We start from the raw sequence: 12282 nt of genomic DNA, 5'->3' as shown, positions 1-12282 counted from the left end.
CTTTCAGCCCTCTTGTTACCTTTTCCAAAACTGCCAGTAGCTGCTTCTGGGTCTTTGGAAGCCAGTTGCTGCAAAACTACTTTGTGGGAGCGGTGACCGCTCCCGAGTACAAGGGAGAACTGCACGTAACATCCACTTCAACATTCAGTTCAGATGATCACTGGTTCTCAACCTTGTTAAGACTTCAGGCACCCCTCAGAAAATGCCAGGTCTTACTTTTCTGTGGTCAAAAAACAAGTGAAAACTAACGAAGCAGTCCTTCTGTTGCAACGAACTCAGAATACGGAGGGACATCCCTAAGAGGAGAGACTAGAGGCTGGTCCTATTCAGTTCAGAAAGGAGATGCTTGAAGGGGGCATTATAAGGGTCTACAAAATGGTAAATGGCGGAGAGAAAGTCAATAGGGATGTACGACTGACCCTCATCAGGTGAGAACTAGGGGTCAGAAAGCAGAACAAGTCAGCAGCCAGTTTAAAATTAAACACGCAGATGTTGTTTGTCACCCAGCATGTCACTACTGTGTGGGACTCGCTGCCACCAGGTGTGGTGGAAGCTGATGGCCTCGCAGGGCTCCAAAAGGGGCTGGACGCGTTCTGGGAGGTGCGGGGCATCTGGTGCTACCGAGCACAGGTATGGGGCACGGCCTCTGAATCAAAACCTCCTAGACCCAAAACACTGCTGGCTGCCAGCGAGAGAGGAACGGAGGAAAAAATCCTGGGAAGACCCAACTCGATCTCCCTTTCCACCCTGCACTCTGCCACCATGTGCCACAGGAAAAGTGGATGACTATTATTGTGTAGTAGTGCCTTGTTCCTTCAGCTGTCTGGGCTTTTGTATCTCAGAAATTTGCTTGCCTCGCATGTTTCAATGCTGCGACACTTTGGGTGCTTATTTGGTAGCAAGGGCTGAGCCAGTGCTTGGACCCCTGGCTGCAGGGCCGGACGCTTCTCCCGCCAGTGCCTGATCGGGACGTGCTCCGGCCCTAAGCTGTGTCCAGCTTGAGAGGCCCCATATCATCCACAAAATACAGATTTTCATGACATTTTAAGAAGAAGTATTTCTGTACAAATTCATGAACTCAATAGGAATAAGAAATGGTGGAGCCCAATAGACATTGAGGGGCCATCATAGGGGACGTCCTGGTTTTCTGCTCCTCTGTCTTCTTTTGACACAAAACCCAATGCTTTTATGTCCTCTGTTTTTCTCTTCAAGAGAGGATGTAAAGGTAGCAGGTTTCACGTCAGTAGAGGACAAAAGGTAACTGGACTGTCTTCTACGATGGCCGCCCTAAATATGTATCTATTTTGTCATAGTGGAATGAAAACGTCCAGTTTCTTCCCTTATTCAGAGGCCCCTTGCAGTGTGAAGCCCTAAACTGTAGCTTAACCCTACAGCTATTTTTGTCATAGCAGAAGGAAAAACTCCCTTTCCCACCCCCTTAACCAGAGGCCCCTAAACCGTAGCTGAAGCCTAAAGCCAGCTCCGACTAACACCGCGGATCCTTCCTTGTGTGCGGTCTCGGGGCTGGCATGGGGAGCCGCGGGGGGCCGTGCCCGCAGCGCCCCCGCCAAGGTTGCCCAGGCTCCTACATCTAAATCACTTAGATTTAGCAAGCTGTGCTGGGGAGGCGTCTGTGCCCTGAGCTGTGAGGGTGCCACCTTGCAGAGCACCCTCCCTCCCTGAGGGGTGTTTTAACTCTCCAGGGTGTGAGGCTGACAGTCGGCGCGCGCCGTCGACCGTTGGGCCGCCCGAGGGACGGTTGGGTGCGCGCCGGCTCCGCCCCCTCGCGGCCGTTGCCAGGGGCAGCGCGCGCCGGCATCGCCCCCCTCCCGCTCGCGGCCGTTGCCAGGGGCAGCGCTCGCCGCCGCCGCCGCCGCCGCCATGAGCCTGGAGGACGTGCGGGTGCAGTGGGCGCGGCAGCGGGCGCTGAGCGCGCTGGGGCTGTCCGACCCGGCGCCCTTCGAGGAGCTGCTCAACCGCGGCGACGGCGAGGAGGCGGAGAAGCTGCTGCGCTTCCTCAACCGCAGAGACCCGGGCGAGGAGGGCGCGGCCGCCGCCTCCGCCCTGCTGCTGCGCGCCGAGCTGCGCCACGAGGAGCGCGACGTGGAGATCGGTGAGCAGGGCCGGCTGCGCCCCCACGTGCCAATACGTCTGCAGCGAAACCCTCTTCTTCTTGACTAACCATCGCTCTGGGTCCTCAGACGTGCGGCTTCTCTCTTGCGATGCACCAAAGCGTTGGCAGCAGTCCCCACAAAGCCCTTTAAGGGACTGGGGTTTTTTGTAGGGCCTCTAATAAGAATGAAAAACTGGACGTTTTCGTTGTAATATGACAAAAATATACATATGTGGCTCCACGGTTATGAGTGAGCTTATATATTTGCACAGAAATAACACGAATTTCTCTTAAAAATTAATGGAAATCAATTTTTGTGGCTTTTGTGGATTATTTTTATCGTAGGGGGCCTCTTAAATTGGACAGGCCCTCAGCATGTCATCATCCGGCACTGTTACCAGGCGTTCCTGGGATTGTGCATGGGACCAATGGGATGACGGGGAGCCCTTCCCCTAAAGTTTGCATTTCCCAATGGTTGTCCGCCCCCCCCGCCCCTTACCAGTGCGCCTTCCAGGTACAGCCACGTGGGCATCTGTCCATGTCATCTGCGCCCACTGTGTGTCTACACCCTTGTCTTATTGCTGCCCACACATCCCCAGCTCAGATTTGTGGGACTCCATCTACATGTGACGCTGATGCTTAGTTACTGCGCAATCATTTAGCACTTGTGTATGTTAAAGTGGTGCTACTGCTCAGTCTCTCCAGTGCAGTGTATGCAAGTACTAAATGACTGCATGGTAATGTCGCCACAGTAGCATCTCCAAATGGCTTTTAGGTGACACTGGCTGTGCAGTAGCTCGTTACTACCTCACAGGAGTGTCACGTCACATGTGATACTACTGTGCGGTAGTAACGAGCTACTGCACAGCCAGCAGGTACCAGGAAGAGCATTGTTCCTGTTTTACATGCACCTGTTTTTTGTTCATCATGCTGTATAGAGACATTGGAGACAAGTGCATTTGAAGATGACCAGGAGGAAGGTTCACACAACCCTCTGGAGGATTATTTTGACAGCTCTTTGACTGCAGAAGCAAGTAAGTATGATCATGAGATCTTTTGACAAGTTATAAAGACTCAGGGTTAGGCTTCAGCCAATATGTCCTCAGTAAGATTATCACAACTTTCAAACCTCAATATAAGGGACATTTTAGTCAGTCTAATAAATGTATGTAATAGTTACATTTACTGTACCAGCCTCTGAGTCTCTTTGTTTGGCATTTGCTCTGGAAGCACAAACGACACAGGAAACAAACTCACTGGTGATCAACAGAATGCACAATCCACAAGCAAGAAAAAAGTAGAAAAAAACTTTCCAAATTTCAGCATTTAGTGATTATAAATACTACTTGATCAGTCACAGGTGAGAACTTTTCAGACACAAACATGTTTGTTAAATGATTGTGCTTCTCTAAAGGTAAAGGCAGAGACCTAGTGTACACACATGTTATCTTAGTAATGACCTGTCTGAAGCATCATTTTTCCGTCTGCTAATCCCTGTATATGACAATTACTTTTGAGAATTCTAATTGCAGAGTCCTGGTATTGGGTGTAGGTATTATCGATATAATGCATCACTGGAACCTTGGTAATAATGCGGATTCATCTGAAATACCTCTCAAAAGGGTTACATTTTGCAAGTCCATGTAATTTGGTGCTTGATGACTTGGAATGACTTTGACCCTCATAACTGCTGTGACAGGAAGCTCTTCTTACAGAATATCCAGGGTCTGTTTGTGTGAAAGAAGCCCAAGAAGATTCAGAGAAGGATTTTTTGGCTGCCCCTGCAGGGGTTTGCTGGGGGAAATGGCACTCTCCTACCTTCTTGCACACCTGTATGGAAGGCAGTCACAGTGCTGTAGTTTAACAGGCCCTGGGGACAGGGAGCAGCAGTCAGTGCTGCTGAAAACACTATGCAACAAAAGCAATGAGGCAAGTCCCACAGGAGAGGTGACCAGAGTGCTGGCTCTGTAGTGAGTAGGTGTAGTGCCTGGTGCCATTTCTGCTTAGGCATACAACCCCTCTATGCTCTTTCCCTCCAGCATCTCTCAAGCTGCGCAAACTGTGACTCAGCCCTAAATATTTCCCTTGGCTTCTTTACAAGCACACCTGTATGTTCTGAAATGCATCAGATCTTTTTGGTCCATAACAAGTCAACTGGAGGCATTAGATGTTTTAAACAAAGGGGTGTGAAAAGACCACTCTGTCCAGTTGATATAGGTATGGCAGCAAAACCCTGACTGTGAATACAGCCTTACCAATAGCAGAGGGCTTTTTTTGCCTAAGCTTATGGCAGTCAGGGAGCTTGTGTAGCTACAGATGGTAAACTCCCTCCTGCCGGCATATGCCATATCTGCACTAAGGTCTGTACCTGCATAGTGTAGATTAGCTCTTGGGAATACAACTGAGTTCCACTTCTACAGAAATGTGTTAGGAAATGGTGTGATTAATGCAAAACCTGTACACCTGCTTTGTGAAAGAGATCAGTAAAGATGAAAGAAAACGTTTGTCTGTTTAGTCCAGCACTACTGTATAATTTGAATTTGGTTGGTTTGGAGAGTTGATTTTTTTCCTTCTGTGTGTTGCGTTATTAGAGCGAGAACGGAAAAGCACTTCAGAATATGCAGTCAATAGAAGTCTATCAAGGAATCTATCGAAAACCCTATCAAGAAATCTATCAATGCATATGTCACGTTTGTCTTTTGCATCACGTTTGAGTGAACTGGATCAGGGAATCCTGAGTGATGCAGGTCGTTTAGTCCGAGTGAGTCTACTGCATTTTACTTTTGTTCTCCTCCTGGGTTTCATAAACATGATTTTTTTCAGGCAAACTTACATAGTAGTCCAAATGTTTCCTTGAGCAGTATAAAAACCACATGATACAGGTGCACAATTCTCCATCTGAGATTAGACCAATGATTATCAATGTTTGTCAAGCCTTTGGCAGTGGTTTGTGTCTGCTGGTTCAGAGAAAAATGATCATCCTTTCTCTGTTTACCTGGAAAATTGTGCAGTTTTTAATCCTGATGGTTACAGTGGATGTTATATACTGCACCATTTGCCCTTTGAGGTGTTTGCACAAAGTAGACAGGAAAGTTATAGTTAGTTATAATCAGTAAATATAAATACTGTGGGAAAGAGGCACAAGGCATTTGACCACAGGCTGTTTGTTTACTGTTTCATCTGACTAAGGCAGTCAGGATGGACTCTATTTGAGTTCATTTAATTAGCTTTGTTGAATGAGTTCGTCTTTTCTTGAACTCTCAGTCATTTTTCCTTCTACCTGAGTGATGGGGAATGTGCTTATGTGTTCCTTGAAGGCAACATTCATTGCTATCATGCTTTTCTCTCATTTGAAACAGTCTCTTCTAAATGTCTTGATAGTTTTTTAGCCTTCATTGGTTGTTTCCAAACTGGAATATTTGTGCTTCTACCTCCATGACTTTTTAAAGATGTTGTTTTTGTTTTGGTGCTTCGGTTGGGCCAGTGACACAGAGAAAGTGAAGGAACAGCTGTAATTGATTCTGTATCATTGCTAGAAAAACAAATCTGTTGTGGAAATTGTTTAAGAAACTCTTGCATTCCATTACATTGCATGTCATTTTTCTTTTGTTTCAGAAAATCATCAAACAGAAAGTTTCCAACCTGTATTTTCATCTGGCTCTTGATGAAATCCCTGAAGAGTTTCTACAAGATGATATTATATACTTTCTCAGGGATACAAGAGGTATTATTCGTGGATAAATTACAGCCAAACATTTTAAATGTTTACGTTAAAAAAAACACTTAATCTAGGACAGAGATTCCCAAACTTTTTCTTATTGCGTACCCCCTTTCAGATTTGCCAACTGTCTATGTACCTCCACCAACATTTGTTTTATAGTCTAACCCCTTAAATGCCAATTATTATTGTAATGAAGATTAAATCTGCTGTTAAATCCGGGGTTTCTCTTGTGTACCCCCCAGAGATGTATTGTGTATGCTCAGGTTTCATGTACCACAGTTTGAAAACCCCTGATCTAGGAAATGATGATGATTAGGATATTGGATAATGTATATCCAGCATGGCCAGGCAGGGATGTTCTCAAAGTGGGACTGTGAGCCAGAAACTTCTGACTTGGGATCCTGGGTTTAACATCAACCCTGTGGAAAGTCACTTTGTCTGTGTTAATCTCTCCATTTTATAGATGGTGATTATCCTTTGTTAAGTTCTTTGAAGATGAAAAGCTGTATATGAAAGTTACACTGCTCCTAAATCTCTTATGTGGGCTAGGAATGTTTACATGGGCCCAATTCTAATAAATAGTAGCAGTACATAAAACACAGGTCTTATTTTGACAGTTAAGACTTTATCCTAAAGCCACTGACTGTCTGTTCCAAACTGTAGGAACCCTAAATCTAGCCATTGTGTGGTCCAAATCCCTGACCCTGTCATGGTGGCCCGAAATGTAATCCTAGACTGAGGTTGTCAAATAGCTCTCCCTGGGCACATCTACACAAGATGCTAAATGCTCAGTAGACTAGTTATACTGCACATTGGTACAACACGGCAAAAACCATGCTATTTTGCTAATGTGCAGTAGAATGATGCACCTCGGGAGGAACAACCGGCACCATACCTACAGGTTGGGGATCTCCTCTCTTATCAGCACGGAGGCGGAAAGGGATCTGGGGGTCATCATTGACTCCCAAGATGAACATGGGCCGGCAGTATGGGGAGGCAGTAAGGAAGGCCAACCGCACCTTGGCATGCATCCACAGATGCATCTCGAGCAGGTCCAAGGAGGTGATCGTCCCCCTCTATGCGGCACTGGTCAGGCCGCAGCTGGAGTACTGCGTCCAATTCTGGGCGCTGCACTTCAAGAGGGATGTCGACAGCATGGAGAGGGTCCAGAGGAGGGCCACTCGTATGATCAGGGGACAACAGGGCAGGCCCTATGAGGACAGGCTGCGGGACCTGAACCTGTTCAGCCTCCAAAAGAGAAGGCTGAGGGGGGATCTTGTGGCCTGTTATAAACTAGTCAGGGGGGATCAGCAGGCATTGGGGAAGTCACTGTTTCCCCGAGCACTGCCAGGAGTGACCAGGAATAACGGTCACAAGTGGCAGAGGGTGGGTTTAGGTTAGATATCAGGAGGCGCTACTTCACAGTCAGGGCGGCTAGGGTCTGGAACCAACTTCCAAGCAAAGTGGTGCTGGCCCCTACCCTGGGGGTGTTTAAGAGGAGGTTAGATGAACATCTTGCTGGGGTCATTTGACCCCAGTATTCTTTCCTGCCATGGCAGGGGGTCAGACTAGATGATCTGCTCAGATCCCTTCCGACTCTAGAAACTATGAAACTATGAAACTATAATCTGTGCATTAGTGTCACTAAAAAAGCATGTGCTCGTTACTGCCCATTAAGTTAATACTTGTTATTACAGGTACTAAATGTGCAGTAACTCTGGAGCATTAATGCACATGTAGATGCGCCTACCATAACCTAAATGGTGCAAACAGCTAGCCTCAAACCTGCCCCCCCACAAACAACTGGGACTAATACTAACCCTAAACCAGAGTCGGGGAATGGCTTCAATCCATTTCTGAAGGCTCCCAGAAGTTCTATCATTGGAGGTCACCAAGTGGCCCTTGATAAATTATTTTTATTGCAAATTGTTTTCATTTAAATTTTTCTTAAAAAAACCTGAAACATTGTTTTTGTCAAGTTTCACAATTTACAGCAAAAAGATCGGTAATTCTTCAACCAGCTCAATGGAAGATTCTCTTATTTCCTCTGAAGTGTAAGCAAGAGATTAAAACAGGGCCTCCACCCAGCACTGAGCCACCCTGTAGTTGAACAATAACATTTGATTACAAACGTCCTTTTCTTGAAGGCCATCTCATCTACTTCTGCTGCTTGTCAAGGGCATTTGTAGTCTTTTCAAGCCTAGAATTTACTCATTTCAAATGCAGTTTGTTAGTAGCTATGTTGAACTTTTCAGAGGGCTAACTCTGAATTGTTTTTTTATGCATCACCTCCATGAGCTTTCATTGCTGATTTCTGTACCAAATAATTGATTTTACCCTAATTATTTGTTTTTCTGTCTAGAAACAATAACTGAACCTAATGACATAACTGAAGCTAATGAAGTTCTGCCTGAAATGCTAGAGTTTGGCCTACTGAATGGGCACACTCTCTTGATGCTAAAAAACGTTTTTGCACAGGTATAGGTATTGCTGTTTTTGTGTATGGACTCTTCTGGTGTTTTTATTAGAGGCTCATCCATTTAGTATTCTGCTGACCAAGTTGTCAGGGTATAGTAGATGCTAATCGGGTTCTCCAATACCGAGTACATATGAAATGTTTAATTGGGATTTCCTTTCAGGATTTTGTGAAGGGATCTGGCAGGAGCCATAACTGGATAGTATGGTTCCAGTGTGAGAGAATTTTGGGGACATAATAAAAAGCCTTTATTTTGTATATGAGAGGAAGTTGAGAGTGAAGGAAGCTTTCAAGTAAGGAATGATGAAAGAGCATGAATTCACAATGGGGGTATTATTCCTCATAACTGAAAAAAGATAAAGAAAAAAAACACATAAAAAAATGAGACAAAAAGAAACAAAAGAATCATAGAAAAATAGGACTGGAAAAGACCTCAGGAAGTCACCTAGCCAACCCCTTTCTCAAGGCAAGGAACATCCCCATCATCATCCCAGTTAGCCGTATCTTAGTTTTTGCTGTGGCCTTCCCCATTTTTTTCTATACGCTTGCCTTATCCTCTTATGCTTGTACTTATTTATATGGGCGCATATTTTTTGTAAGATTCCTTTTCCATCTGTGGTAGATCAGAACTTCCAAGGTTTGTTCACTGTACAGTTAACGCTGGGGCTGGTTGTTGATCTTTTACAGTTATCAATAACATCCTGTATATCACATGTCTGCATTTCAGGTTTTCTTGCCTGCTTTGTCCCATAATCAGTTTGAAGCTGAGTCATCTGCCTTTACTCCAGACACTGAGAAGGCAGACATGGAACACAAGAATTTAACTGAGGCTGACCTGTCTGGAAAAAAGGAAGAGCACCTAGCAGTATCTCAGAGTTTTCAGATAATGAGGAATGAGTTCTTAATGAACATGCAAAAATTTCTAAGCCACATTCAACGGACAATACAACAGATTGAAGGCAAGTATTTCTCTTTACCCTAGCCTCCACAGACTCTTACTTTGATTTTACAGTGTGCGACGGTGGAAAGAAATTCATCCCTGAATAGGCATGCTCAACTTCTGGTTCTGGAATTGCAAGTAGCTCCTGGAAAGATTCCAAGGTTGATCAGTGTTTTTCTTTTATGGTGATGAGAGCATTGTGTGTTGCTTAAGTCAGGGGTTTTCAACTGGGGGTACTTGGGAAGGCCCCAGGTGTTACGCAGCGGCAACGGTGTGGACAAGCGGGGGTACTCGGGAAGCATGTTACTGCATGCTGCCGCCGGTAGGTACCTCCTGCTGTTGCACACTGTCACCGTGTGCCGCCACCGGGGGACCTCCCTCCCTTGCTCGTCAACTGGCTGCTGGGGACCCCCCCCCCCCCCCCAGCACATCAGCCAGCTGCAGTTCATGAGGGGTACCCACCAGAAGGGATACACTCATTAAAAAAAGTTGAAAACCCCTGGCTTAAGACATTTGGAACAGCATGGGGCAAATGGACCAGATCTGTCATGAAAATCCTTTCAAATTGCCAGGAGTATAAGGGTGGGCAGAGAGCACCAACAAACCTCGCTTGCTTTCCAGCAATCAAATGGAATGGGGGAAATGGAGAGGAGAACATATGAATTGCCAGATGATATCAGACCTTTGGGCTGTCTAGGCCAGTGTCCCATTTCTGGCAGTGGCCAGCTCCAGATGCCTTAGAGGAAGCTGTAAATATGTGAAGCCGTAAATGAAACTGTAAATACCCTGGTAGGTAGTTGGGGGATAATGTGAAGACTTTGGGTTCAGTCCTGACACATGAGTGTTTTTAAAAATTGTTTTCAAGGCATCGTAGTGTTAATAATTCTGAGACAGTTGGTAATTTTTGGTCCAAGTTACTGATGGTGTGAGCAGCAGCCATGCCAGCTATCATCATACATGATGGAATGAGAAGAAAAAGAAGGTAGTGAAAATAAAATGGCTATTTTTGTTGCATTTGCTTTCAACAGGAGAGATTAAACTGGAGATGCCCACTATAAATCTAGATGCAGAGGTGGATGAACTTGCTGCAAATGCAGAAGTAGTTGAAAAACTGGAACACTGTGCAATGACCTGGCTAACATTAATATCAACAGCTGTTGAAGAACAGCTGAAGAAAGTCCCACAGGTAACACGGCTAATAACCTCAGAGTACTATAGAAGACAGTTCTGCAGTGTACTGAAACTTTTTTTCCCAAGACCAGCCTGCATTCAGTTTTAATTTCTTAACATAATTGATTGCCCAAGGGGTCAGATTTCCATGTGTTAATTAATATAAAACAAACCAAAGGTAGTGAAAGAACTCCATGGTTCCTGAGTACTGGAGTATAAAACCACTCACTTTCAAGGTGTCAGTGCACATCGTCCCCAATTATGAAAAGTTGTCTTCAACTGACATTGCTCTGTTTGGTTATTTCTGTAAAGTGAGTTTTGTGGTTTCAGTTTGCTGATGCAATTAGAACTCATTGCTCACATCTACACATACAATTAGCACATAGCAATAAAGTCAGGCAGCTTTTGGACCTGTCCTCAGGACTGCAGCATGTTAAGCCTGGGCACGGGCCCCCAGACATCAGCCTGTCAGCCTGGGCCTGCTCTGACCCGTCTCAGTGTGCTGTGGAGGGGCTGTCTGGGGCACGAGGCAGTTAGTGTCGGACTAGCTGGCGCACCCATGCAGAACTGTCTTCCAGGGCCCCGAGCAGCTGGGCTGGCACCTTCAAGGAAGGTGGTATGGGGTTGCCTTGGGCCCCACAGCTTGGGCTCAGGGTGGGTTGGGAACACCTGGGAGCTCTGGCACAAGCTGCCCCTGGGCTCACAGGTCCTTGTGGATCCCCATTCTGGGTCCCTGGGGAGCAGTGGTGATCATGGCTCTGCTCCCTGTGGCTCCATGGAGGCAGCTGCTGCCAGTGGGTGGGGGCAGGATTCCCACAGAGCCACCTCCTGCATCCCTCGGCCTGTGATGTGTAGCACATCCAGCCCAGTGCTGACAGAGCCTGAGCCACGCCCAGAGCCACCACCACCTTCCTCCCTGCGCCACTCGGGCTCCTGCCAGGACCCTCATGGAGCCACTGGACGTGCTGGACCCGAGCAGGAGCCCAGGCAGCATGGGGAGGAGAGTGGCAACTGTCCTGCTTGGTGGCGGTGGTGCTGGCAGTGCTGGGCACAGCCTGGGCTCTGTCAGTTCTGGGATGGAGCTGGGTGTGTGGCGTGGCACAGGCAGGGGCTGCAGGAGGTAGCTCTGCAGGAATTCCACCCCCGCCTGCTGGCATCAGCTGCCTCTGTTGCCACCACTCCCTGGGGGCCTGGTATGGGGATGCATGGGGACCCCTGGGCTTGGAGGCAGCTCATGCCAGACTTCCAAGGCAGTCCCAAGCCCCCCTGAGCCTAAGCCAGAGCGGCTCTGTGCAGGTCCCAGCAGGACGTGGGCTCCAGGTGGCTGCAGCAGGAAGGCAGAAGGACACACCTGTCCACAATCCCAATCCAGGGCCCTGAGCAGCTGGGCTGGCAGCACCAGGGGTCTGGGGAAGGCAGCCCGGGGCTGGTACCTGATGAGCAAGTAACTGGGGAAATTTGGACCCGGGGCCAGGGCCAGGGCTGGAGTAGCTGCCCCTAGCCTGGGCTGCCCACAACTGCTGCTGCTAGGGCAAGGGCAGGATGAGCCCTCTGGTGCTGGGACTGTGCTCAGGTGGGGCATGTGCCCTGGGCCCAGGGCAGCTCTGCAGAGACCGTGGTTAGATTGGGCATCCTGCCAGGGCATGTGGGGGGCCCCTCCCTCCCAGGCTCCAGATACCCCTGTGGGCAGCCTCTCTTTCCAGGGCTCCAACCCCCCCCCCCAACCAAAGTACCTGCCTAATTTTGCATAATTTTGAGTTTTTCTGTGCATAATTGTGAGTTTTTAGCTGTGCCCAGCTAAATTGTAATTAATTGTGACTAATTTTTTTAACTGCGCTGCTAATCACAATCACAATTTTTAA

At 47.3% G+C, this 12282-nt stretch overlaps 1 protein-coding gene across 1 annotated transcript in view; it reads left to right on the top strand.

The window, feature by feature from the left end:
- The first annotated feature begins 1875 nt into the window (after positions 1 to 1875).
- The window catches only part of DNAH10 (dynein axonemal heavy chain 10), an 86372-nt gene continuing 75965 nt past the window's right edge, over positions 1876 to 12282 (top strand). Inside the window, exons 1-7 of the mRNA XM_090062521.1 lie at positions 1876 to 2113; positions 3052 to 3147; positions 4705 to 4874; positions 5729 to 5837; positions 8197 to 8312; positions 9038 to 9269; positions 10279 to 10436. Of these exons, the coding sequence (XP_089918647.1) occupies positions 1882 to 2113; positions 3052 to 3147; positions 4705 to 4874; positions 5729 to 5837; positions 8197 to 8312; positions 9038 to 9269; positions 10279 to 10436 (1113 nt within the window). The 5' untranslated portion in view covers positions 1876 to 1881. The remainder of the gene's footprint in view (positions 2114 to 3051; positions 3148 to 4704; positions 4875 to 5728; positions 5838 to 8196; positions 8313 to 9037; positions 9270 to 10278; positions 10437 to 12282) is intronic.

The sequence above is a fragment of the Crocodylus siamensis genome, chromosome 9 (assembly GCF_052110815.1).
Source record: "Crocodylus siamensis isolate JL-2025a chromosome 9, ASM5211081v1, whole genome shotgun sequence".
Lineage (NCBI taxonomy): Eukaryota > Metazoa > Chordata > Crocodylia > Crocodylidae > Crocodylus > Crocodylus siamensis.
Note: the sequence above shows the minus strand (reverse complement) of the source record. Positions and strands in the feature narration are given on the sequence as shown.